General features: G+C 41.9%; 2 protein-coding genes and 1 long non-coding RNA gene across 3 annotated transcripts in view; 2 read left to right on the top strand and 1 right to left on the bottom strand.

The window, feature by feature from the left end:
* Positions 1-11,122, top strand: part of kdm6ba (lysine (K)-specific demethylase 6B, a) — a 93,260-nt gene extending 82,138 nt beyond the window's left edge. Inside the window, exons 12-27 of the mRNA XM_076724796.1 lie at positions 166-336; positions 443-619; positions 833-1,372; positions 1,549-5,222; positions 5,358-5,484; positions 5,751-5,856; positions 5,937-6,142; positions 6,291-6,397; positions 6,490-6,558; positions 6,773-6,921; positions 7,078-7,192; positions 7,305-7,492; positions 7,602-7,743; positions 8,106-8,232; positions 9,128-9,298; positions 9,480-11,122. Of these exons, the coding sequence (XP_076580911.1) occupies positions 166-336; positions 443-619; positions 833-1,372; positions 1,549-5,222; positions 5,358-5,484; positions 5,751-5,856; positions 5,937-6,142; positions 6,291-6,397; positions 6,490-6,558; positions 6,773-6,921; positions 7,078-7,192; positions 7,305-7,492; positions 7,602-7,743; positions 8,106-8,232; positions 9,128-9,298; positions 9,480-9,497 (6,087 nt within the window). The 3' untranslated portion in view covers positions 9,498-11,122. The remainder of the gene's footprint in view (positions 1-165; positions 337-442; positions 620-832; positions 1,373-1,548; positions 5,223-5,357; positions 5,485-5,750; positions 5,857-5,936; positions 6,143-6,290; positions 6,398-6,489; positions 6,559-6,772; positions 6,922-7,077; positions 7,193-7,304; positions 7,493-7,601; positions 7,744-8,105; positions 8,233-9,127; positions 9,299-9,479) is intronic.
* Positions 158-25,757, bottom strand: LOC143316948 (uncharacterized). Its single transcript, XR_013076632.1, has 13 exons — positions 25,646-25,757; positions 23,703-23,826; positions 22,735-22,944; positions 9,477-9,539; positions 9,315-9,391; positions 7,607-7,728; positions 7,321-7,508; positions 7,050-7,183; positions 6,756-6,948; positions 4,419-4,591; positions 4,138-4,329; positions 400-626; positions 158-296 (listed from the first exon to the last, which is right to left on the bottom strand). It is a non-coding gene; the product is annotated as an uncharacterized LOC143316948 (long non-coding RNA).
* tmem88b (transmembrane protein 88 b) lies at positions 20,042-25,999 on the top strand. Its single transcript, XM_076724801.1, has 3 exons — positions 20,042-20,490; positions 22,545-22,949; positions 25,709-25,999. The coding sequence occupies exons 2-3, from the start codon at positions 22,551-22,553 to the stop codon at positions 25,997-25,999; spliced, it is 690 nt and encodes a 229-aa protein (XP_076580916.1). The 5' UTR covers positions 20,042-20,490; positions 22,545-22,550.
* Positions 26,000-26,635: the final 636 nt, after the last annotated feature.

Raw genomic sequence — 26,635 nt, 5'->3', positions numbered from 1 at the left:
CTGTCATTTCTGCTGCAGCCAGACATGAAAGACGTACACCATTCAAAGCCACTGTCACTGAGCTGTGGCTACACCTTTTAGCAAAGGAATGCTTTTGAACCAACACTGCAATAATTGCGCTGGTTGTCCACATGTGCTCTGATCCTCTCATATTTCTGTTCGCAGCAGAGAGGCTATCCAGGGAAGATGCTCGGGGGTCAGCTGAAGAGACCCGGTCCTCCATTGGGGGAGCACTCTGTTATCCAGCACACTCCTCCGCCATCACTGCACCCGTCTTCTCGCCAAGCTGCTGAGGACTGTCCCAGCCCCAGCAAGAGGAAAAAAAGTTCAGATCAGGTACAAGACAAGAACAAACTCATTTATTTCTGTTATACCAGCACAGTGAATGTCATTTCTAACCTCAGATCTTTGCGTCATAAATGCTGTCCCACTCCTTGTGCAGGTATCCCATCCTGGGCTGCAGCGTTTCCCCGGTCAGTCTTTGTTAGCTCAGCACCAGTCTTCGGTCCACCACCTCCCTCCAAAACCTGCCTTCTGGAATCCCGTTCACAAAAACAACAGCAGTCCCTGGCAGCCCCATGCTTCTGACCGCAAGAACCCTCCATCGCAGGAATACCAGGTCCGAACTGCAAGAAAATATCCCTTCATTAGACATGGAGCCAGGAATTAATATTTCATTGACTCCAATCGATGGGAAAACATTTATTGGATTGAGCAATGCCATAAACATGTATTGAACCTGACAGAGTGTTGTTTGATGTGCTGTAAATGGATTTTGTATTATTCTAATCATCCTCTCTTGCATTGTTGCTTGTTCTATATTGTTTAATAGGAAACCAACAAACACGGAATGGGCAGCTACACCCAAAAGTCCTCTCCTGCCTCTTCCACTCCTTCAAACCTCTCCCCTCTACCAAACTCCTCTCCAGGAAACTACAACCAGGGATGTGCTCCTCAGCTCCAGAAAGACACATTCCAACCTCAGGCTGTAAACCAGCAGTCCCCTCACTCCTCCTACCCCAGCTCGAAACTGAGACTAGCTCCACCCTGCCAGGCCTTGGAGCCGCATGGTCCTAACAACCAGAGAGGCCCTGTCATTGGGGGTCACGGTGGCAGCCAAGCTACCTCTCACGCTGCATCTACTCCAACTAGGGGAGACAGAGATCAACATCTACATGCCCAGTCGTCACCAGCAAACCCTCCTGCAACCAGCAACAGCAGCAGTAGTAGTGTGCCTTACAGCCACTTCCAGCCTCACCCAGGGCTGGTGCACCAGGGTCCCCCTCCTGCCAGCACCTCAGTACCTCAGCAACAGCAAAATGGGCCCCATGAGGTCTGGAGATACCAGAACAGGCCCAGCAGTCAGTCCCTGGTGAGTAGAAGTCATTCATGCAGTAACACATTTTCTACCATGGCTATATCAGTTTGTTCCTCTGCAGTTATGTGAGTTATGGTTATTTGCTGTTATTTGTTAATTGTTCAGATAATTACTTCAATAATGATCACTAAATTGAAATTGTTAAATTAATTGAATATGTGTCTCCTCAGGAATCAGGCGTATACAGGCCTCCAGGACTGCTACCTCAGCGCCAACAGAACCACAATCAGGTCGTGGACAGTCGGGTTCCAGGTCCCTCCCAGCATCACCATCATGTCAGCCCTCCTCTACCCCCAACCAACTCCACTCGAACACCTGTCATCACCCCCAATCTTCCCATATCACAGGCCTCCTGCTCCATCGCCAGCTATACAGGCAGCTCTAGAGGTATGACTGGTGTCTCCTCGCTAACCACATCACCCCCTGCTGGTTGCCCTGTGAATAATGGCAGCAGTAATAACAGGTGGCAGAGAGGAAGAGAGCCAGTACCCCAAACCTCCACCAGTGGCATCACTAGCCCCACCTCTCAGCTAGATGCTCTTCTGCAGCCAGGATGTCAGAGAGGCCAAACTGCCACTTCCAACCAGTCTCACCAACAGGGGCTACCCAGACCACAACAGCAGGAACCCACCAAGTCCCAGCCCATGAAGGGGAAGATGTCATACTATGCTCAAGTGGAGCAACCTCCTGCATTTTCCTCATCATCTTCTTTCTTCTCCTCAGGGCACCAGAGGGCAGGGGACAGTGTGATTACAAGCCGTGTTTCAAATCCTCTTCCTAGCTCTCCTTCTACATACTGTGCAGCTCCTCGTTCCACTGTCAACTCTGACCGTCAGCCATCCAGTCAAGCCCTGTCCTCCAGACTGCATCATCAGCCAGGATCTGCCTCAACACAGGCGTACTCTCAGCCCCAGATTCATCCACCAGCTCCAACCTCTGTCCCTCAGTCCATCGAAGAGGCTCTCGACAAGCTTGATGCAGAACTAGAGGGTCACATGCAAGCTGAGGAAAGGAAGAAGAGGGAGAGAGAGGAGCGAGAGAGAAAAATGAGAGAAGAGGAGAGGCGGAAGAAAGAATGGGAGCTGAGACAAAAGCGGGATGAAGAAAGGAAGAGGAAAGAGCTAGAAAAGGAGGAGGAGGAGAGGAGAAAGAGAGAACTGGATCGACAGGAGGAGGAGAGGAGAAGGAGAGAATGGGAGAGGCAGGAGCAAGAGAGGAGGAGGAAACAAGAGGAGGAAAGGAGGAGGAGGAGAGAAGCAGAGAGGCTGGAAGAGGAGAGGAAAAAGAGAGAATGGGAGAGGCAGGAAGAGGAGAGGAAAAAGAAAGAATGGGAGAAGAAGGAGCGGGAAAGGAAGAGGAGAGAGTGGGAGAGACAGGAGGAGGAGAGGCGGAAGAAAGAGGCAGAGAAGCAAGAGGAGGAGAGAAAGAAGAAAGAACTGGAGAGGCAAGAAGAGAGGAAAAAACAAAGAGAGTTGGAGAGGAAGGAGCAGGAGAAAAAGAAGATGGAGCGAAAAAAGGAGGAAGACCTGTGCAGTGCAAAAGGCAAAGAACAGACTGCTATTGAAAATCTGGAGAGACTGCTCTCTGGTAACACTTCCCCAACACCCCCACCTCCTCGCCTGTCTTCTGTTACTGCACCTCCTTCGGGTCCATCACCCCCCAACTCCCAGGCTTCACCCCCCTACCCTTGGCTAAGCCGTGGTGGCATGATCCCATGTCCACCAGGCCAAACACCCACCACCACTACTCCTGCAGAAAGGCTGCGTCCGCCCCCCCTCACACCTCAGACTGAGTATGCCAGAGAAAAGCAGAGGCAAAGAGAGATGTGGGGCAACAACAGCGGAACAACTTTCAGTCCCTCATCTACACACAGTACCTCAGGGATGAATCAGTCGGTATACCCCAACAAGCCCCCGGCAATGCAAGCTGCCCCCAATCAATCCAAAGACTTAGCTAGGGAGAGAGACAGCAGCCAACAGTCTCTCCCTCCCTTGGCACTTAGAGAGCCCCCCAAACTGTATCAGGCTTTTCCCAGAGAAAACCTGCCACCACCACCTCTATCCTCCACTTCCACAAGGAGCATCCTCAACAAGCAGGTGACAGGAAGTGGTTTGGAAAATGCCAGCAGCTGCGGCGCTGACTCCGACAGTGCTCAGTTTGAGGAAGAGCCTTCAGAGCTGTCCACATTGCTCCCTGATGGTCTGGCTAACATCATGGCTATGCTGGATGAATCCATCAAAAAGGAAGAGGAGATGTATAACAGTGAAAAGACTGCATCCACAGGTCTGCTGAACAACTTTTCTTCTAGTGTTCAGCCAATCAAGAGCTACCTGTGTGCCCCAGACCTCATTCCAGCCACAAAGCATCAGCCCAACCAGGAAGACTTTGGGTCCAATCCGCATGCTAGCCCACCTGTGCTCAGCCGCCAAGGCTCTCTGGCATCCCCCTGCAGCCGAACATCATCTCTCAATGAGGAGGATGAGGACTACCTTAAACCTTTTCCAAATGTCCCTCTCAACCCTAAACAATCAATTGACATTGGAATGGGAGTGGGTAACACGAATTACCGCCACAGTGACTTGGCTAAACTCTATGGCCTCCCTGAGCAGACGAAAAGTGAGGCTGATGAGGATGATGACGAAGAAGATTCTGAGACGCCCTCTTGTTCTCCACCACCCCAAAGACCCCACCTCCATCAAACCGGTGTAAACAGCATGTTCAAGTCTCTAGCTGTCCTAGAGAGCCAGAAGTATGCTTACCGTGGTGGGCCTTTTGGGAGACCCCCTCCATCAGCCCTGGTTGGGGTCAAATATTCCTCTTCACTGTCACTGGGCCCTGACATCTGCTGCCAGCAACAAGGCAGTTCTCCCACGTCAGATTCAACCAATCCACCATTCAGTCCAGCTTTCCCACCTGCGAAGTCCTCTCCTCCTCTGCTAGAGGACAAGAAACTGAAAATAGAGGATACTGATGTTTGGAGAGATGATAGAGAAACATCGGAGGAAAGAATAAAATTTACCAAAAGGGAGAGTACTCCTACCATAAATCCTATCAGGGTGGTCAAGGAGGAGCAACTGCTGACAACCATCTCTGAATCTTCTCTGGCAGAGTTGGGCAAGAGCTGCGAGGTCATGCTTAGTCGACACTCACTTCCTAACAAGAACACCTTTAATAAACCTGACGGCCATGGCAAAGTGGAGGACAGACACAAACCTGAGAAAGTAAAGGAACACAGAGAGAAAGACAGAAACAGAGATAGAGAGAAAGAGAAGAAGAGGAAGCACGGTCACAGCCACAGTAGCAGCAGGAAGCATGAAGACAGGAAAGAAAAGAAGAAGCATCGAGAAAAGAGAGAGGAGATGGCCCTCTCCTCTTCTTCTTCATCTTCATCATCGTCGTCATCATCATCTTCCACTCATTCCAGCTCCAGCCACAAGCGGCACAAGGATGGCAAGAGCCATAAGGAGAAGAAGGATCGCAGAATTCTTGGTGATCTCAACCTCCAGTGCAAGGAGGGGTCTGAGAAAAATCGGAGTCATTATGACACAGAAAAGAAGAAACGTAAGGAGGCATCCAGTGCCAGCTCCACCAGTGAAGGGAAGCATGCAGAATGTTCTTCTGAGCACAAAAGAGGCTCTGAATCTAGTTCTTCATTAGGTTCAACAGACTTCTTGAAACTGAAGGCACTGTCAGATGGGCCACCCAAGGAGCTGAAGATTCGCCTGATCAAAGTGGAGAGCGGGGACAGGGAGACGTTTATTGCCTCTGAGGTGGAGGAAAAGAGGATCCCACTGGAGGAGATCAACATCAAGAACACTGCCAGTGAAATCATCAGATCCTGCAAGTAAGTGCACTGTGTTGACACATTTTTTCACAGTACCTAGTCTAAATGACCTTTCAGATATCTATGTAGTAGCAGTAATAGAGATGTATGTTAAATAAGGTTGCATCTGCCAACATGTTCTCTTTTCTGTTCTAGGGGGGCCAGAGTGAAAGGAAAGTTCAGAGAATCTTACTTGCTCCCAGCCTTCTCTGTCAAGCCCATCATGACCTCAGAGGAACCCATTCCTAGAGAGAAACTCAACCCTCCTACACCCAGCATCTATGTACGTCACCATGTCCACTACACTTTGGTCTATCATTTGACACGTGGGGAATGAGCACTTTATCCATTATAGTAAACAGCCAAAAATTACTTTAAAGCACACCAATAATCCATTCTTCAAAGTTAAAGTTGAAAATATAGTTGCTTTAGTATATTCTGTACACTGAAGACAGTTGATTACTTCCATGTGCTGCCCTCTTGTGGTGACTCAAAGAGCCAAAACAGTTTGTGTTAAGAGTGCGCTGACAAGATTTTTCTTCTCTATAGTTGGAGAGTAAGAGGGATGCCTTCTCCCCTGTGCTGCTGCAGTTCTGTACAGACCCCAAGAATCCTGTCACTGTCATCAGGGGCCTGGCTGGATCTCTTCGACTCAGTAAGTGCACACTAACAGTGACTGTTAACAGACTGCTGCACCAGAGGTTTGTGCTCAATGTTCCCTCTCATGGTTTTTAGACCTGGGGCTGTTTTCTACAAAGTCACTGGTGGAAGCCAATGCAGAGCAGGCGGTAGAAGTTAGGACTCAAGTGCAGCAGCCTGCTGATGAGAACTGGGACGCCAGTGGGACAGGTCAGACGTGGCCCTGTGAGAGCAGCCGATCCCACACCACCATCGCCAAGTACGCCCAGTACCAGGCCTCCAGCTTCCAAGAGAGTCTACAGGTGAATGTTGCCACCACTGCTTCTCTATTCTTATAGACTGCATATTTCAGTTGAATGGTTTTATACATCAGGTAGTGTTAAGATTTCCATGTTTCAACATTCTGTGCTGCAGTCCACTTAATAAACATGCTGTGATCTGTGTCTTCAGGAGGAGAAAGGCAGCGATGAGGAGGATGATGAAGATGATGAGAAGGGGAAGAAGCCATCCAACAGTTCTGATACTCAAAGCAAGGACAGCTCTAAAGAAAGTAGCAGGTAAGGGTAGTGCTAGAAGAGCAAAAAGTTTACTGTAACACTGAAGCGTTTTGCATTTTGTAGTAATGCTATAATATTTTTCTTTTTCTCAGTGCTGAGCAGAAACCAGTGGGGAAGATAATTAAATTTGGCACCAACATTGACCTCTCAGATCCCAAAAGGTGAGCAACTTTATCCTAAGACATTAATGAGCTCTGTGGCAAAATGTGGTGGTCTCCACTACATGCACTGCCCTCTAGTGGGCAGGTCTCAGCACTGCAGCATGATCACAGCAAAAGCTCCTTTGTACCCATTTATAGATACTGCATGTAGCTAATCCTCATACATTACTGAAGGTAAAAGTTGATAGAATTCTGACCTGCTGTCTCTGCTTAGGTGGAAGCCCCAGCTTCAGGAGCTGCAGAAGCTGCCAGCATTTATGCGTGTAGCATCCAGTGGAAACATGCTGAGCCATGTTGGACACACCATCCTAGGCATGAACACTGTCCAGCTTTACATGAAGGTTCCAGGGAGCCGAACACCAGGTAAAGGACACTGACACTGCTTTTTGTCTGTAATGGGTGGAAGACACCTTTAGTTAAACAACAATGTACAACACAAATTAGTTCATGGAATAAGATCTATGAAATTCAAAATGGAAAAAACTCAATACCATTGTATGTTCTGTCCTTATTCCACAGGTCACCAGGAGAACAATAACTTTTGCTCAGTGAACATCAACATCGGCCCTGGGGACTGCGAGTGGTTCTCTGTCCATGAGAACTACTGGCATGCCATTAGTGACTTCTGTGAAAAGTGAGTAGACGGAGACAAATCTGAGAATGCAAGCTGACCTCACGATATCATGCTACAGTCCAACATCCAAACATCACAGCTCTAACACAACTTTTTCCTCTTATGTGCTCAGGCACGGAGTAGACTACCTGACAGGATCCTGGTGGCCAGTGTTGGAGGACCTCTACAACGCCAACATCCCTGTGTACCGCTTCATCCAGCGACCTGGAGACTTGGTGTGGATCAATGCTGGAACTGTTCACTGGGTTCAGGCCGTTGGCTGGTGTAACAACATCGCCTGGAACGTCGGACCACTCAGTGGTAAGGAGTGCACCATCTAGTGACCAAATACAGATTACTTCAACATCATAAAGAACGCCTTGTAAGTGTTTATTTTTCTTCTTCAACATTGTTTCATGTGTGTGTCTAGCTTACCAGTACCAGCTGGCCCTGGAGAGGTTTGAATGGAATGAAGTAAAGAAGGTGAAATCCATTGTCCCCATGATTCATGTGTCCTGGAACGTGGCCCGCACTGTCAAGATCACTGACCCAGACACCTACAAGATGATAAAGTGAGTACAGACAGCTGCATTCAGTAGCCAGTTTTAGTTACACTGAGCTAAAACTACTGACGGACCCTGCAATAAATCTTACATTCATTAAGGTTAAAATCAAGCAGGACCACACACACAACAGTATTAGTAACAGTTCAAACAAAAACTTAATGTAGTGTATTATACTTGATGTCTTGAGTTGTTAAATAGGGGCATGAACAAAATCTCTCTCTCAGTACAAGTCGGACAGTCGGACTTCCTGCAGGGCTGTTCCATTGCATTTGTACACTTTGAAAACTGTACACAGAAAATTCAAATTTGGAGTTTAAACATTTGATGGCAACATAATATTCATTTTGCTCTCTTTATCTTTTTGCCAGACACTGCCTGCTGCAGTCCATAAAGCACATCCAGATCCTGCGGGACCAACTGGTGGCCGAAGGCAAGAAGCTTTCCTATCAGAGTCGGGTCAAAGATGAGCCAGCCTACTACTGCAACGAGTGTGACGTGAGTCAGCAACAGTCACTCTAACCATGAAACTCGCTCTTTCACAGACACACTCAGTTACAACAGATCCTACTTTTAGTAAGGCAGAAATGTTTATTCAACTTTATCGTCACAGAGGTGTTGAAACGTATTAGTTTATACTGATAGGTATTTACATTTTCTCTACCCCATTTGTCTATAAATGTGCAATACATATAAGAAAAGCCTCAGTAAACACTATATATGCTTCAACAATATCACCATGACCATAAAGCTAAATCAACACATACACAGTAAGAAAAGTTGACAGATGGCTCTGAAGAGTTTGTATTTTGGTTCTACAGAGGTCAACAGCAGCTAAAATGTATTCTCACAGTGACCCAGTTTTACAGCAAAAGAAAATGCACCACAGCGTCCATGAACACTTCCTGTGTCCCAAACACTCCTAAGCCAGTTTACTAAGCACACTTAGCTTAACAAACGCAGTCTAATATAACAACCCTGCTATAAATTCAACCATCATGGCTCATAATGTTCAGTTTTTGTTGAAATTTGGAGGCTGTAATTTTTTTGTGTTGCTCAAATGTATTGCAAGGTGTTTTCTGATATTTCGTCTAGTTGATAGAGATGGAGTGGACAAAATATTAGAAACACGCTTGTGTAATGCAATACAACAGCATCACAAACTGCAGCCTCCAAAATGACTACAGTAGGACTGTTTGTGCAGTGATCGCCAATCAGTTGAGTGACAAACGGAAGCTTGTATTTCATTCACCCAAACCATAGATTGTACAAGAAGAGTCCTTTTAGAAATTTGGCAATTTGCTGTAGTCAAAACATTTTCTTGGTATCTCTTGTTCACATAATTCTTTTCTGCAAGCATCTTGAATGTTTCTTACCCTGCTCTCTGTCACAGGTGGAGGTGTTCAATTTGTTGTTTGTGACAAGTGAGAACAGCAGCAGGAAGACATATGTGGTTCACTGTGAGGACTGCGCACGTCAGCGCAGCTCCAACCTGACCAACGTAGTGGTGCTGGAGCAGTACCGCACAGAGGAGCTCATGAACATATATGACTCCTTCAGCCTGGTAAGCAGACACCTACCTCTATTCCATATTCGCAATAGTCTTCTGTTGAAGATCCACGGTTGTTAGTTCTGCCATTGATGGTTCCTTTCTGACCTGAAATTAAAAGAAAAAAAAAACTTTTTCCCACCAAGGCATAAATACATGACTTTAATTGTGTCTGTTATGTGTCTTGTCTCACCAGGCCTCCTCCTCCCGGTGACAGAGCTTCCCTCCTGCGTCTCCTCAGCCATAACCAAAACTCCTGCAAGCCAGGACAAAAGACAGTTTCACTTTGGTTTTCAACTTACCCTTTCATTATTTAAGATCATTTTTGCTACTACTACTACTGCTAATACTTGCCGAACAGCCAGTTGAATACGTTTACTCATCATTACTGTTTACAAAAAGAAATACCAAGCCGCCAATAACATACCAGTTTACTCTCAGATGGTGCTTTCAACCAGAAACCCTGGCAATGGTCAAGTTGAGACCCAGGGGGCAGTTGGTGCTGCCATTGAACAAACTGTGGAGGGTAGTTGATGGTTTCAATGGTGTATTTCTGTCAGTACCAGAGAGAATTTTTTTTTCTGTTGTTGTCTTGAATACTGAAATTTGTACATGCTGTTTGCAATTTTTGTGGGGTGCTGTCTTTTTTAAAATAATTTATTGTTTTGTTTTTCTAAACTAGATCAGCCTAGATATATACCACATTGGCCTTGTATTTAGAAAAGAGAGAAAATGAAAAATACTAATAATAGAGATATGAACATTTTTCTAAAGCATTAAGAATTTTAAAAAATACAAATGTTTGGAATGCTTCAAAACATACGGGTTTTAATGACTTTGGTTGTTTTGGGGGGGATTTCATTTTGTCTTTCAGATTCTTGTATGTGTTGTAAATCTTGTGTTTGTATGAATTATACTTTTATTTCCTCTAGAGATTAATATTCAGTTGACACTCATCAGGTCTTTTAGTTCATTTCTTCCATCTTTGTATGAACTCTCTCTTTAAAAAAGAAAGAAAAAAATCATTGTCATCTGGTGTTTGTGTGTTGTATCTGATTGTTTTGTTCCAATATGCAGACTTAGTATTTCCTGGAATTTTTTTTTTTTTTGGCATTGTACATTTAATTTAAAATGTTTTCTCTATTTATTGGATATCAATGTTCTCCCTTTTTTAATAGGGTTGTACAAGTTTGTTTGTTTTTTTTTTTTCCTTTTTTTATAGTGACTGATTGCTCTGTAAGAACTGAAATGTGGGGGTTGTGTGTCCACAGGAGTGGAGGCTGCTGTTTCTCTGGTGCTTGCCTCTCATGACTCCTGCCTTTTTCTCCTGATATATATTAAATAATATCTTTATCTTGAATATAATGCCACCTTTCCTGTAGACAATAGGCACACTGCTCACGTAGAGAAGATGACTAATGGAATGCTGTGTTTGTATGCTCATTACGGAAAAAACAAAACGACTTTTTCCAAAGCGTTTTGAGAAATGGTAATTTTTTTTTTTTATTATGTAGGGGGCTTTTAGATAAGATTTTATGATATCTGTTGAATATGATAATGGGATAGATGGTGCTAAATGTTCTCTTTGAACAACCTTTTCTTCTGTTCATTTTCTTAAAATGAGAATTCTATTTTTCCTGTTGCAATATTACCTTACCCCTTTCCTTCTCTTTGTGGTCATTTATTTATAACTGCACTGTTTAGAGAATTCACACAGACATACTTGCAGACACACACACACCAAACTGAGCCAGACATGTCTTAAACACTTGTGAATTTGTGTGACATTACTATGATTATTAATAATAAACGCTTTTTTGATAAATCCGAAAGGGAGAAGGATTTGTCTGTATTTTTTTTCCATATCACCTGCTTACCTGATGAAAAGGTCAGGACTGAAACGTACAAATGTAATGAAACATACAAAGCATCGGTGTTGGCTCCCTTAGTTCCCAGAGACTTTATTTTTCACCACATACTGACTCACTGACTACACCCTTAGCAGCCATCTCACTGCCCTCAAATGTATCATAGCCTACATTAAATCCATTCATTCCACTCCTACAATAACAAGTCATATCCCTCAGCTTTGATAAATGTTTGGCACAGCTTTGTCATTCACATCCTCAATCTGAGCTCCGTGTGAAAAAATAAGGCCAAAGTCGATAGAAGAAATTTCTATTTAGACTTCAGCATTCAGGGTAAACTACGGAAGGAGATCGTACTAGGGACAAAACATCACAGATAGCAGAGCGGGAAATAGCAGAGAGCAGTAACAAGATTGTCCAGACTTCAGTTTCCTTCAGATAATCCAATAAGGAGTCAAACAACACTAGGCACTAGGCAAAAAGTAGTGATCAAACAATATATGACTCAATGAAAGGTGCCCACATGGAAAGGCAGTATAGTATCCAAATTAGTAAGTAACTACACATCAGAGGAACCATGCCATTGGTAGGGAAACAGAGTATTGTTTAAAAAAAATAAGCAAACGCCTCCACTGTCTTGAAAATGTTTCAGTACAATAACAATTTCAGTAACTGTAGCTATAAACTCAGCTGGTCAATCCAGTGCACATTTCATGTCATATGAAAAGAAACAAGCCACCAGTGGTCTGAAGACAAAAGCCAATAACTAATGTCTGAGACAAATTAAGGCATTAATGCTGCCTTCTTACAATACTATTAATGTTTTGTTGTTGTTTTTTTTAATCTGAAACAAAAGAAAGCGTTTTTCCTAAGGGAATGAATAAATCTGTATAATCACAAGTATGTACATTTGTGTGTTTTAAGAGCCACTATTGAGCTTCAAACTTCAGCTTTCCCAAGCAAAGAGAGCAAGCTTTGGCAGGTCACCGTGTCCTCAGGTCAAGTTAGGGGCCACAGGGCCAGCAGAGGGACAGAGCATTACTGGACAGACTGAAGGAAATCCTGCTTCAAACCACACAGGAAGACCACCTCCGTCCGCCTGTCTGTCCACCCCGCTGCAGTCAGGTGATGATGAGAGGATAAACGCTCTTCCCTCCGCAAAGACAAAATACTTCAGCAGTTCAATCACCACTTCATGGTGGACAAAACTTTGAAGTTTGTTTATGCTACTCTTGTTGAGCATGAGAGGAAAGATTGCGTAGTTACCATTTCATCTATAAAGTATCCCAAAGGAGCGCTCATGTGAACTCTTGACAGCAATGACATAACACCACCAAATCAAAGGCTGCAATGCCAACCATGAACTGATAAACTCATCTAATGAAAGATAAATCCATACACTAATATGTCATTTTTTTCTGAAAACCACCATACTATATGTTGACATGAAAATACTGTTATTTTAGATCTATATCGTCTACCCACACTGCTTGGGGACCAACAGAGGGCTGGAAGTAAACAAACAATGTAAGCTCAAAGCAGAGGGAAAAGGCTAGAAAATCAGGATCAGACAAGACTAATTACTTAGCCTATGCTCTGATCTGTTCTTATCATTTCACTGATTACCGCCTTCCTTGATATCTCTGTTCTTTTACTTCATGCTCCTTTTCCAATGCTGTTTTCTTGAGAATCCAAGCTTTTATCTAAATCACATCATCTAATAGTGCACGCATTTTCATCATACATTGTAAACAGTGAGACTGATGTCTCTTGCTTGGCCTCACGACATTGCACATCTTCACATCATGTAACAGCTGCAAGGCTCTCTGCTCCAAGGTTTGACCCCTGCCATAATGAATCCCCATCTGAACCTCAACATGTACTCATTGTTTGTGAGCTTCCACAGACTCTGCTTCCAAACCACACATTCTAAAAATTATGAAGTCTGTAAACCTTATCAAGTAATTCATCTCAAGAATTATCTTTAGCTTTGTCAAGTCCTGACAACAGGATGTTTTTACATAGGTGATTTAATGTTTAGAGACAATGTCCTTCAAGAGGGGGAAAAACTGTTTCCTCTGCTTAAACTGTCATTAACTGAAACTCTTTCAGCTCCACTGGTGCTGATATACACCTCATTTCCCTACAGGAATTAATAAGTGCACAATTCAAAAGGCTTTACAATAAGATGATTCTTCTCCTTCCTCCATGACTCCGATCACTCTGAAACACACTGTATTTTCAACTTTAGTTAATTCTCTTTCTAGCGTTGAGATTAACACACACACATATGTATACATATACGTATGTACATACATATGTACTCACTCACATACATACATACATACGTACTGTCACATGCATACATATGTACTGACATACAAATGCACTTACATAAATATGTACTTAAATACATGTGTACTGACACATGCATACATATGTACTGACATACATACATACATACATACATACATACATACATGCATATGTACATGCATACATACATGTATATGTACTTACACATGTTCTTAGATATGAACTGACAGATATATACACACGTATTTGCATACATACACACAAATACGTGCGTACATACATACTTGCATATACACATATGTACTTATATATACTTACATACATAAATATGTACATACATACATACATACATACATATGTACTTACATGCATGCAAATGTGCTTACATATATATGTACTTACATACACACATACATATGGACTTGGACACATACATATGTACTGGCATACTGACATACATACATACATATGTGCTTACATACATACATACACACACACACACACACACATAAATACTCGCATACATACTGACATACATATATATGTACTGACATACACACACATACTCGCATATACACACAAATACTTGCATACATACATATGTACTGACATACATCCATACATACATTTGCATGTACTGACACATGCATACACAGGTACTTACATACATACATATGCACGCACATACATACATACATAAATACATACATGTGTACTTACGTATACATGAACTTGGACACATACATACATACATGTAGGTACTTGCATGCATACATATGTACCTACATACATACATATATATATATACTTACATGCATACATATGTGCTTACATACATATGTACTTAAATACACACATACATATGGACTTGGACACATACATACATACATACATACATACAGGTACTCACATACACAAATACATGCATATGTATCGACATACATACATACAAACAAATATTTGCATGCATACATACATATGTAATGACATACATACATACATACATACATACATACATACATACATACACACGTACATACATGTATATGTACTTACACATGTTCTTAGATATTTATTGATATACATATATACACATGTATTTGCATACATGCACACAAATACTTGCATACATACATACTTGCACAGATACATATGTCCTTATATATGTGTACTGACACATGCATAAATAAGTGCTTTCATACATAAATATTTACTGACATACATATATACATATGTACTTACATGCATACATAAGTGCTTACATACATAAGTGCTTACATATATATGTACTTACATACACACATACATATGGACTTGGACACATACATATGTACTGACATACATACACACACACACACACACATAAATACTTGCATACATACTGACATACATATATATATGTACTAACACATACACACACATACTCGTATATACACACAAATACTTGCATACATACTGACATACATATATATGTACTAACACATACACACACACTTGTATATACATACAAATACTTGCATACATACATATGTGCTGACATACATCCATACATACATTTGTATGTACTGACACACATGCATACACAGGTACTTACATACATACATATGCACATACATACTGACATACATATGTACCTACATACATACATACATGTGTGCTTACATATACATGGAGTTGGACACACACACACACATACATGCACTTGCATGCATACATGTTTACTGACAAACATACATACTGACATACATACATACACACAAATATTTGCATACGTACATATGTACAGACATACATATGTGCTTACATACATACATGTACTGACATACATACATGTATTTAAACACATATACATACATACATGTACTTGCATGCATACATATGTACCGACATACATACATGTGTGCTTACATACATACACGTACTGACATAAATACATACATGTATTTAAACACATATAGACACATGTACTTACTCGCATACATACATAGATACATATGTACCGACATACATATGTACTCACATACATACATCCTTACATACATATATACTGACATACATAGATATGTAATTACATGCACACATACTCGCATACATACTTACATGCATACATACATAGCTATGTACTGACATACATACGTGCGTGCGTACTGACATACATACATGTGTACATGCATACATAAATAGATATATACATACATACATGTGTGCTGACATGCATACATACATACATACATACATATGCACTAACATACATACATATGCACTGACATACATACACACATTGCATACATACACATACATACTTATACATACATATGCACATTGATACATACTTCCATACATGTGTACTGACATACACACATACATGTGTACATGCATACATATATACATACATATGTACTGGCATACATACATACATACAGACGCACATATTTGTACATGTACTTACGCATGTTCTTAGATATTTACTGATATACATATATACACACATGTATTTGCATACATGCACACAAATACTTGCATACATACATACTTGCAGATACATATGTCCTTATATACGTGTACTGACATGCATAACTAAGTGCTTTCATACATAAATATTTACTGACATACATATATACATATGTACTTACATGCATACATATGTGCTTACATATATATATGTACTTCCATACACACATACATATGGACTTGGACACATACATATGTACTGACATACATACATACACACATAAATACTTGCATACATACATACATATGTACTGACATACATCCATACATACATTTGTATGTACTGACACATGCATACACAGGTACTTACATACATACATATGCACATACATACTGACATACATATGTACCTACATACATACATGTGTACTTACATATACATGGAGTTGGACACATACATACATGTACTTGCATGTATACATGTCTACTGACAAACATACATACTGACATACATATATACACACAAATATTTGCATATGTACATGTGTACTGACATACATATGTGCTTGCATACATACATGTACTGACATACATACATGTGTGCTTACATACATATATACCCACATACATAGATATGTAATTACATGCACATACTTGCATACATACTTACATGCATACATACATAGCTATGTAATGACATACATACGTGCGTGCGCACTGACATACATACATGTGTACATGCATACATAGATACATACACACTTAGATACATGTGTGCTGACATGCATACATACATACATACATATGCACTGACATGCATACATATGTATCTACATGTATATGTGCTTACACATGTTCTTAGATATGTACTGATGCACATACATAAACACGTATTTGCATACATACACACAAATACGTGCGTACATACATACTTGCATATACACATATGTACTTACATATATGCGTACTGACACATGCATAAATAGGTACTTACATACATAAATAAATATGTACTGACATACATACATACATACAGATATATGTACTTACACAAATAAATATGGACTGGGACACATACATATGTACTGACATACATACATGGATACACATAAATACTTGCATACATACTGACATATATATGTACTGACACATACACACATACTTACATATACACAAATACTTGCATACATACACACACACACACATAAATATTCGCATACATACATATGTACCGACATACATACATATGTGCTTAAATACATACATACTGACATACATACACACATTAATATTTGCATACATACATACATACATACATACATGTACTGACATAAATACATGTATTCAAACACACACACACACACACACACACACACACACGCGCACTAACATAAATACATACATGTATTTAAACACATATACACACGTACTTGCATACACACACACATACATACGTACCGACATACATATGTACTTACACACATACATACTCACATATGTACTTACACACATACATCCTTACATACATATATACTGACATACATACATGCATATGTACATACGTACATACATACATACATACATGTACTGGCAGATACATACATGCATTCAAACATACACACGTACTTGCATACACACATACATATGTGCTTACATACATACTGATATAATACATATGTACTTACATACATATAGAAATGTGTACATACATACATATGCACTTACATACATGTATATACATACACACATATGTGCTTAGATACATGCGTATGTACGCATGCATACATACTGACATATGCACTGATACATACATACATATATGTATATGTACTTACACATGTTCTTAGATATGTACTGACATACATACATACACACATGTATTTGCATACATGCACACATAAATACTTGCATACATACATATGTACATACATACTTCCATATGTGCATATGTACTTACATATATGTGTACTGACATATGCATATATAGGTACTTACATACACAGACACACACACATACATTTGTACATACATATGTACCTACATATGTACATACATACACACACACACACACACACACACACACACACACACACACACACATTTACATACATATGTACCTACATACATACATATGTACTTACATGCATATGGACTTGGACATATACATACATACATGCATACATGCATATGTACTTACATGCATATGGACTTGGACACATACATACATACATACATGTACCGACATACATACAGGTACTTGTATGCATACATACATACAGGTACTTTCATGCATACATATGTACTGACATACGCACATGTGTGCTTACTTACATACATACATACATACATGTACTGACATAAATACATACATGTATTTAAACACATATACACACATGTACTTGCATACACACATACATATGTGCCGACATACATATGTACTTACACACATACATCATTACATACATATATATTGACATACATAGATATGTAATTACATGCACACATACATACATGTAAAGTTAATGCTGGTTCTGATATAATGGTGTCAGAATACACAGTGTATCACAGTATGTTGTGTATGGGGCTGCATAGCCGCAGACCAGTCAGGGTGCCCGTGCTGACCCCTGTCCATCGCCGAAAATGCCAACAATGGGCACGTGATTATCAGGACTAACCACGGAGGAATGGAAGAAGGTGGTCTGATGAATCACGTTTTCATGTTTTTCGGGATTCCCTGATGGCTGTGGCCTCTTTCAGGGGGATAATGCGCCGTGCCACAAAGCAAAAATCATTCAACGAGTTTGAGGTGTTGACTTGGCCTCCAAATTCCCCAGATTTCAATCCAATTGTGCATCTGTGGGATGTGCTAGACAAGCAAGTCTGATCCATGGAGGCCCCACCTCGCAATGTACAGGACTTAAAGGATCTGCTGCTAACATCTTGGTGCCAGATACCACAGCACACCTTCAGGGGTCTAGTGGAGTCCATGCCGTGATGGGTCAGGGCTGTTTTGGAAGCTAAAGGGGGACCGGGGGACCAACACAACATTAGGCAGGTGGTCATAATGTTTTGCTTGATCAGTGTATATACACACATGCACGCACGCATGCACGCACGCATGCATGCACGCACGCACGCACGCACACACAACATACTGCTGCACACTACAAACACTGAGGGAACTTTGGGTCTCTTTCACATAACTTTGCAGCATGTAACAGGAAGAGGGAGCTGTTCTTCTAAAGGAAACAGATTAAGTTTCTAAGCCGATGGTGGGGTTAAAGGCCATTTGTGGGGGAAAAAATAACTGTCACTTATCACCATTTCCCTATTATTCTGAGTGGACACAAGCACCATGACCCTCTCTGGTAAAGGAAGCGCTAACAAACATCAAGCAAGATGAGAAAGAGGCTCTCAACAAGCTTTTACTCTGATTTTGTTCTAATAATTCTCATCGCCTACAAAAAAGAAGCAGCCAGGAGAAAAATAATTTTAAAAAAATGAAATTCAAAGATATAAAGATAGCCAGTCTGATGAATCAGCACAGGTTCAGCGCATCTGAATTTTCATTCTGAGAGAGCTGAAAAGCCTTTTTTGAAGGCTGCTGTAAAAATGAACCCTGTTACAGTCCAACACCTGCACTGAGGCAGTACTTTCAGATGGTGAATAACATTCAACATTATGGTGCCTCGCCTCTACTACTCTTAACACACAAGTCTGCCTCTGCCACCTTCCCCCTCATTTTCTGCTCTCCTGAACCTCAACTTATCAGGCATGTCGACTCACTCTGACCCCCAACACGCAACACCCAGCCCCCACTGCAACAGAGACAGGGTAAAGGGGGGTGTAACATGTTCTGGATATGAGAGGTGGAATGCATGCACTGAGAGGAGATGTTGGAGTAAGGCAGGGGGGCTGATAAGCCTGGTGGGTGGAGAAAAAGAGTGGGATGGATGCATGAAGGAGGGAGGGAGGGACAGAGAGACAGCACTGCGGACTCAGTCAGAAGGGGGTGTGGATGTGTGTGTGTGTGTGTGTGTGTGTGTGTGTGCGCGCGCGTGTATGGGGGGACAGACAGATAGAAGTTTGACATACTTAAGACAAAGACCACAGCAATTTGGAGTTCAGTTGCTTTCAGCCACTGAGGAAGGAGCATCTCTGTGTTACTACTTCATCACAACAGCACAGGAATTTCATGTTGCATGTGGAAACGAAAAGAAAACAGAGACTCTAAGACATAATCTGTTCCACTGACAACTCTGGATAGTGGAGACAAGAAGCAGCAGGAGACCGGGGCTGCTGGAAGCCAACATACCAACATACCACCACTAAGAAGATAAGGCTTTAGGAGGGAACCTCCAAAAATACACAAAAAGCTTGTTCGACTTCACAAGGGGAAAGGAGGACAAACCTCTCTCTAGAGAGGAGTCGAGAGCTGAAGGGATAAAGAGAAAACTAAACGGACCTGGTTGAAGGACTGACTGGGCTGAAGCGGTCTTGAGAGGTAGTGAAACAAGCAGCAGCAATCTGGAGGACGAACAGCAAGAGGTCCACCTAGCCCCCCAGCACAATGTGAGTACAAGAGCAGCTGCATCACTTAGACACAACAAAACTGTATTATAACTCATTTTCATAAAACAGATTACAGCGAAAACAAGCTGAATGTTCAACGTAAAGCAACAAGTCTACGAGGTCTGAGAAACAAAGAATTAATTACTGCAGCTTCTTTGTTCCAGACAATAGAATAATAGAACAATAGAAAATCTCCCTGCATCATCCAAGCCTGCTAACAGTGTAAGACCTAGCTCGGCATCTACATGATGGCATGCACACTATGAAGAGTTTAGAATCAATCGAAGTGATGTATTGGGTGACTACATGCCACCATTTGGCAGCTACATTAACTTCATTGCGAAATATTCCCTAACTTACTAAATTCCTGAGTTTGGGTCAAACAATGACATGACGTGTTATTCAAAGAAACGCTATTCCAACAATAATAAGAACAGCGAGTAAAATAGGTGGAGCGCTAAATGTATTTTCAGTCAGGGGTGCAATGAGTCACCACGTACACACTTTCCTGCCAGTCCTTCCTGCGTGACCTTCAACCTTAAAACTGCACTTGAGACAACAATGGAAGACAGACGTGGAAAATAAACAACGCTAAAGCAGCTCGGCCTGTCTCATAAATAACGTCTCTCCCTGTCAATTCAGATATTAAGATATTATTATATGCTGGACCTTAAGCTAGCTGAAGTAACAGAGTGAAAGACACTGAACAAATCTCACAGGGCTGGATGACGGCTTGTTGGATTGGCTGAATGAAGGAGCTGTCTTATTAGACCCTTCCTGTTCAAGCAGCAGCAGCCTTTGTTGTTCACAGAAGTAATGCCTTTAAATTATTGTACTATTATATGACCCGTCATGCACCACCACCAAAAGACGTACAGTCCTCTGTTGGTCCTTACACTTCAGCAGCAGATTGTCGCACATCAGAGCATGGAGTGTTGCACATGTGCAAATAAATGATGTTTAATCACACAGTAGGACAATACTTAAGCAGTAATGATAATACATCTTGAAGGAACAAATTACTATGACAGATTTGCCTCCATTGCAAAACACAAAGAAAATATTCATGCATGACCCCTTAAAGGCAAAACATCCTCAAATTAACAGGAAAAATTGAACATGTGAAAGCAACTGTCCGTGTTGGCTAGGAGGAAACACTGACAGGTTGACTATGTCATCCCCACAAGGATTTTTTCTGGCCCTGTTTTCTGGCTGGGTTATCACTATCCCTTGACCTCTGAGAAGTGAGGATATCCTGTACCAGACACAGCTGCGTACCCCATAAAACCTGTCGGAACACAGAATGAAAGCAAACTAAAGGGGCTTGGATCAAAGCAGACCTAACGTGGAGGACCTGGTCTCCTAGTTTCAAAGTATGAGCTTTTTATATACATACATACATACATACATACATACATACATATACATACACACACATACACACACACACACACACACACACACACACACACACATATGTATGACCAAAATGTGCAGTACTGTGCAGGACATTTAACAGTTTTTAATTTATGAATTAAATGTACGGAGGTGGTGCAATTTCAGTATCATGTTTTGTTCTAATCACATGCCACCAGTGATTGCATCTGGACTTCTGTCTTTAATACGATCTTTACTTAACACACAGGCATGACAATGCGTATAAACACAAGCACACATGCAGACAACACCCACTTCAACACAAACAGACTTTGATGCCAGTAAGCCTTAATGTCTCTATCACACAAACTACACATAGCAATTATAAGCCCCTTTCCTTTTGGCCAATCACCTCTCTGATAATCATCACCTCACACACAGCATCACACAAGGCTGGCTTCCCGATGGATAACACATCTAACCTCCAAGTGAACCCAAAGCCACCAAGCCTTTGAAGAGTGGAATTTGACTAAGTGCTGTGTAACTATAACACCAGACTCCTGTACTCATCCAGCCAATCATCAGGGCTGGCCAACAGTTTCTAAACATCTTGTTGATTCTGCTAAAATTTCTACTTCCATCTCACACTGCTGATTCGTTTGTTCTTCTGCCCACAGTTCACTATGAGTATGACTGGTACTCTAGAGAAGGGGGCCCACCATCAGGCCTTGGACCTGTCTGAGGAACTGCCGCCTCATCACCACCATCAACATATCAACCACCACCAGCATCTTCACCACTCCAACTCCCTAGCCTCCACCACTGCTGTGGGTGGAGGCAGAGAAACGCCTTCACGTGTGGTCGTACCTCCTCCTTATTCTGCAGCCGAGAGCGGTGGTGGAGGCAGTGAAGGTCCTCTGGAGCTGCGGGGGTCCCTTGACTGCTGGGCCTGCTCAGTGCTGGTGACAGCTCAGAACCTGATTATTGCCATGATCAACGCCTGCCTCGCTGGACTGGTGTTTGGGACCATCCTGATGCCAGCCATTGTCATGGTGGCATTTGGCTTCCTCTGCCATTCTACAGTAAGAAAAGGGTAGATAAGGGAGAGGGTGGATGAGTGAGCGCTTCATGCATGTTGAAGGATTCTGATCTGTATTTAATTTGTGGCCAGTGAGCAGTCACACTGTAGGTGGCAAAGCGGTCACTCAAGAGCATTTTGCGAGACTTGTTTGTTTAATTCTTTAAGTCTAATACTCCCAAGTCAAAGTAATATACCTCATCCATCACATATGAGACCACTGCAGTTTGGTGTGAGAGTGAAAATTTGTTTGTATGTTGGGAAGAATAAATGTTTACACACACACTTGCTACATCTAAACAAAAGATGAATGGAAAAGAGGACACATACACCCATCTTTTCATGAAACATCTAAAAGTCCTAATCTCAAAACTTTGATCCAAAAGTTTGAAATAGTTGTGCCCTGGGCTTAGGGTGGGGGTTGGCTCCATCACTGATGAGAAGCTTTATAATCAGATAAGTCTGAGGTTCTCTCAGATGTTGAGGAGATGGGTGAACTGGAAGGAGTGAGGGGTCAGCAGTCTAGGGAGCCAAACGTCAAAGCAGTAAAGTTTAAACACTGCTTGGTAGCTAGCTGAGGATTAAAAGGCAGGAATTGACAGACTAAATACCAAAATGCACAGAACGTGGTAACAGCTGAAAATACAAAATAAGACACGCAACTCAAGCAAAACAACCTATTTGACCCATTAGTCAAAAGGCATTATCCTGTGCTATCCTAAAAAGTTATCATGGTTCAGAGACTTTTAATGCATACCGATGGCACTTCTGTTGGCCGACGACCTCCTTAATGACCAGAGAGGCTGGGATTCTCTCTGTTCTCCCGCTCTCTCACAATTAGACCTCATGTGACAGCAGCTTAGAGAGGGATTAACCAGGACCTGGGAGGACGGAGAGAGGGGGAGAAATCAGAAGAAAATAAAAGGGTGAGAGGGAAAACAGAAAAGGACAGATGGCTTCAGTCTCTAGGATTCTTCACATAGAGAAGGCAACATTGAGAACACTTTCAAGATATCTGAGGACATTTTTGTTTGAAAGACCTGTCCAGAAACACTCCCAACACAATGTTTCACATGGGCAAAAACAAGCACACTCGCAAAAAATGACTTTGACCATACAAGCTGGCTCAGATCTGGAGCCATACAGGAGGCCAAGTAAAAGCAAACATGGGCATACTTGTGTGAGTCTTATCACCTCCAACCCACCTTCTACCCTTTACTTTTTTAAAATCATGTACTGCTGCTTCAATCATCTCACTCCCTCGCTCCCTCCTTCATGTTTTGCTTTCTTTCTCCAGCTGGGATTTGTTTCTGGCCAGCTGTAACTCCACATTTATCAGGAAACCATTATAATATGTTTGTACCATTTTTGACTGGGATTTGGAAATGACAAATTTCAGACTTTTCAAGTAACACTAAAGACAATTTTACTTTGTAAACACTAAACTAGTGCACATTTTTTTTTCTTGAAAGACTGATGAGTCAAAGCATAACTTTAACTTTTGACCTGTTACAATGTCAGCATGTCCTCTCCTATTATGAATGCTCCTCTTCCCTTTAGCTCCCTCAGTCCTGCAAACCATGTTAAATCTCTGCACTTTGCTCATGCACTCAAATGTTCACTTCATCCTTCATGGGGCGATAAGGATGATTCAGACCTGCTGTCTCTCCATTCCTCTTCCACACTCAAAGCCTGACCCCTTTTACCTCCTCTCCCACTCCCCCAGTGTTATTGCTCAACATGCTTTGACGCTGAGTATTTACTGATCAACACCTCTGAATCAGAGATGCTAATGATGGCCCAATGTGATTCAATGTATGCATGCATGTGTGTGTGTGTGTGTCTGTGCGAGACAGAGGAAAAAAAAAAGTTATATTGCAGACAACCAACTGGTGTCTGTCCTCACCTCGTCCACACATACCACACACAGCACGTCATCTGCTGACCTTATCTATTCTTCACTGCACGTCACCAACTATTTGAATCACTTTATGTTCAACATGTACAAGGACAACTCAAAATACTGCATAAAACAAAATGTTTGCCAATATGTGCCAACACACGACTGTATCCAATTTTAAAATCTCTGCATGAAATGGCAAATTGGAATATATAAAGTAAATGCAGTCGATTTGCAGGAGAGGGACCCACACTCTGTCTCCATGCTGCGTTAGTGCAACATATTTTGCGAAGAGATTTCATACAGCACAGTCACATGCAATGTATATTCAGTAAGGCAACTGAGTCCTTAGCAGCTGCAGGCCCAGTCGCTCTTCAGCTTCCCCTGACCATTGACTGCAATCTGAAAGCAAAGGTTTTCTCTAAGCATCTCTAATACTTTTCCTTTATTCCAAGGGAAAATAGTACTTGAACCCTTACCTGTTACCATAGTGGAGGTGCCCTTTTCCTTTATTCCGAGGGAAAATAGTACTTGAACCCTTACCTGTTACTTTTCCTTTATTCCAAGGGAAAATAGTACTTGAACCCTTACCTGTTACCATAGTGGAGGTGCCCTTGAGCAAGGACTTCACCCCTCAGTTACTCAGTGGAACTTCTGAGTGGGGTTTTATTGGTCTTACATGTGTGACAGTGTGTGAATGTGTGAGTCTTGAGTGTTCCGGACAATGTATTCCTCTCTGAAGCTACCCTGGTGAAATAAAGGTTTAAAAAATATTGACACTGGTTAAATGACAAACTCACCTTTGTGATATCAGGCACAAGATCATTCCAACTACTATCTTTCTGCTCTCCGTTCCTTTTCAGGTTCGTCCTCACGGAACCACCCCTTACTGCTCAGACCTTCTGACTGACGGGGGCTGTGTGGCTCTGCTGGTGGTGGGCTTCCTCTTGGTCACACCTCTGCTGGTCCTGGCGCTGGCTGCATACTGCCGCCTGGCCCGACACCTCCAGCTTGGCCTCTGCTTCATCCCGTACAGCCGGGCTGTCTACAAGAACCTGCCTGCCACCCAACACCGCGGCCTGGGCACTGGTTGCTGTGGTGGACGCGATGGAGCCAATGGTAGTGGAAAGGGAAAGGGAAAGGTTTGGGTGTGAGATGAGGGTTGGAGTAAGGGGGGGAGGGGGAGAGGGAGGAAAACCATTAGACGAAGCATATGAAGGAAACTGAATAAGACAACAGGGTTAGGGTTGTATGGCTAAGAAAAGGCAGTGGATGTAAGGACCAGCAAAGCGTATACCAGAGAAGGGAGGAAGGTATGAATGGAAATTCCAACAACAACATGCTGAACATCCTGGAAGACCTGTTACATTGTTATAAACACTGACTAATGACTTACTCCCCGTGACTTAACATCAGAGCAACAGTATTGATTTAAAAAAAAAAACAAAACATGGTGAACGGAAGAATTTTGTTGGTTGGTAATATTCCACTGGACAAATTGGCTGTTACTGGAATCTGTAAGTTTCCAGCTACAACGTGGTGGCATGTACTCTCTAGGAAAGATAACGAGGATACATTCCAAGGTCAACTGTATATTGTTTCATGTAAACAGTCACAGAAATAAGAAAATAGCATGATACTAAAATGCTCAATTATTCAAGGCAATTAAAAATAAAGCACCTAATCAGACCTGTACACAACATTAACTATCCTGAATTAACCAAGGGGAGAGAGGAAACATGAAAATATCACACCTCAAAAAAACACTAAACAAGAATTGTATCTTATCA

Source organism: Chaetodon auriga, chromosome 24 (assembly GCF_051107435.1).
Source record: "Chaetodon auriga isolate fChaAug3 chromosome 24, fChaAug3.hap1, whole genome shotgun sequence".
NCBI classification, from domain to species: Eukaryota; Metazoa; Chordata; class Actinopteri; order Chaetodontiformes; family Chaetodontidae; genus Chaetodon; species Chaetodon auriga.
The sequence above is the reverse complement of the archived record's forward strand: the minus strand, read 5'-3'. Positions and strand labels throughout refer to the sequence as shown.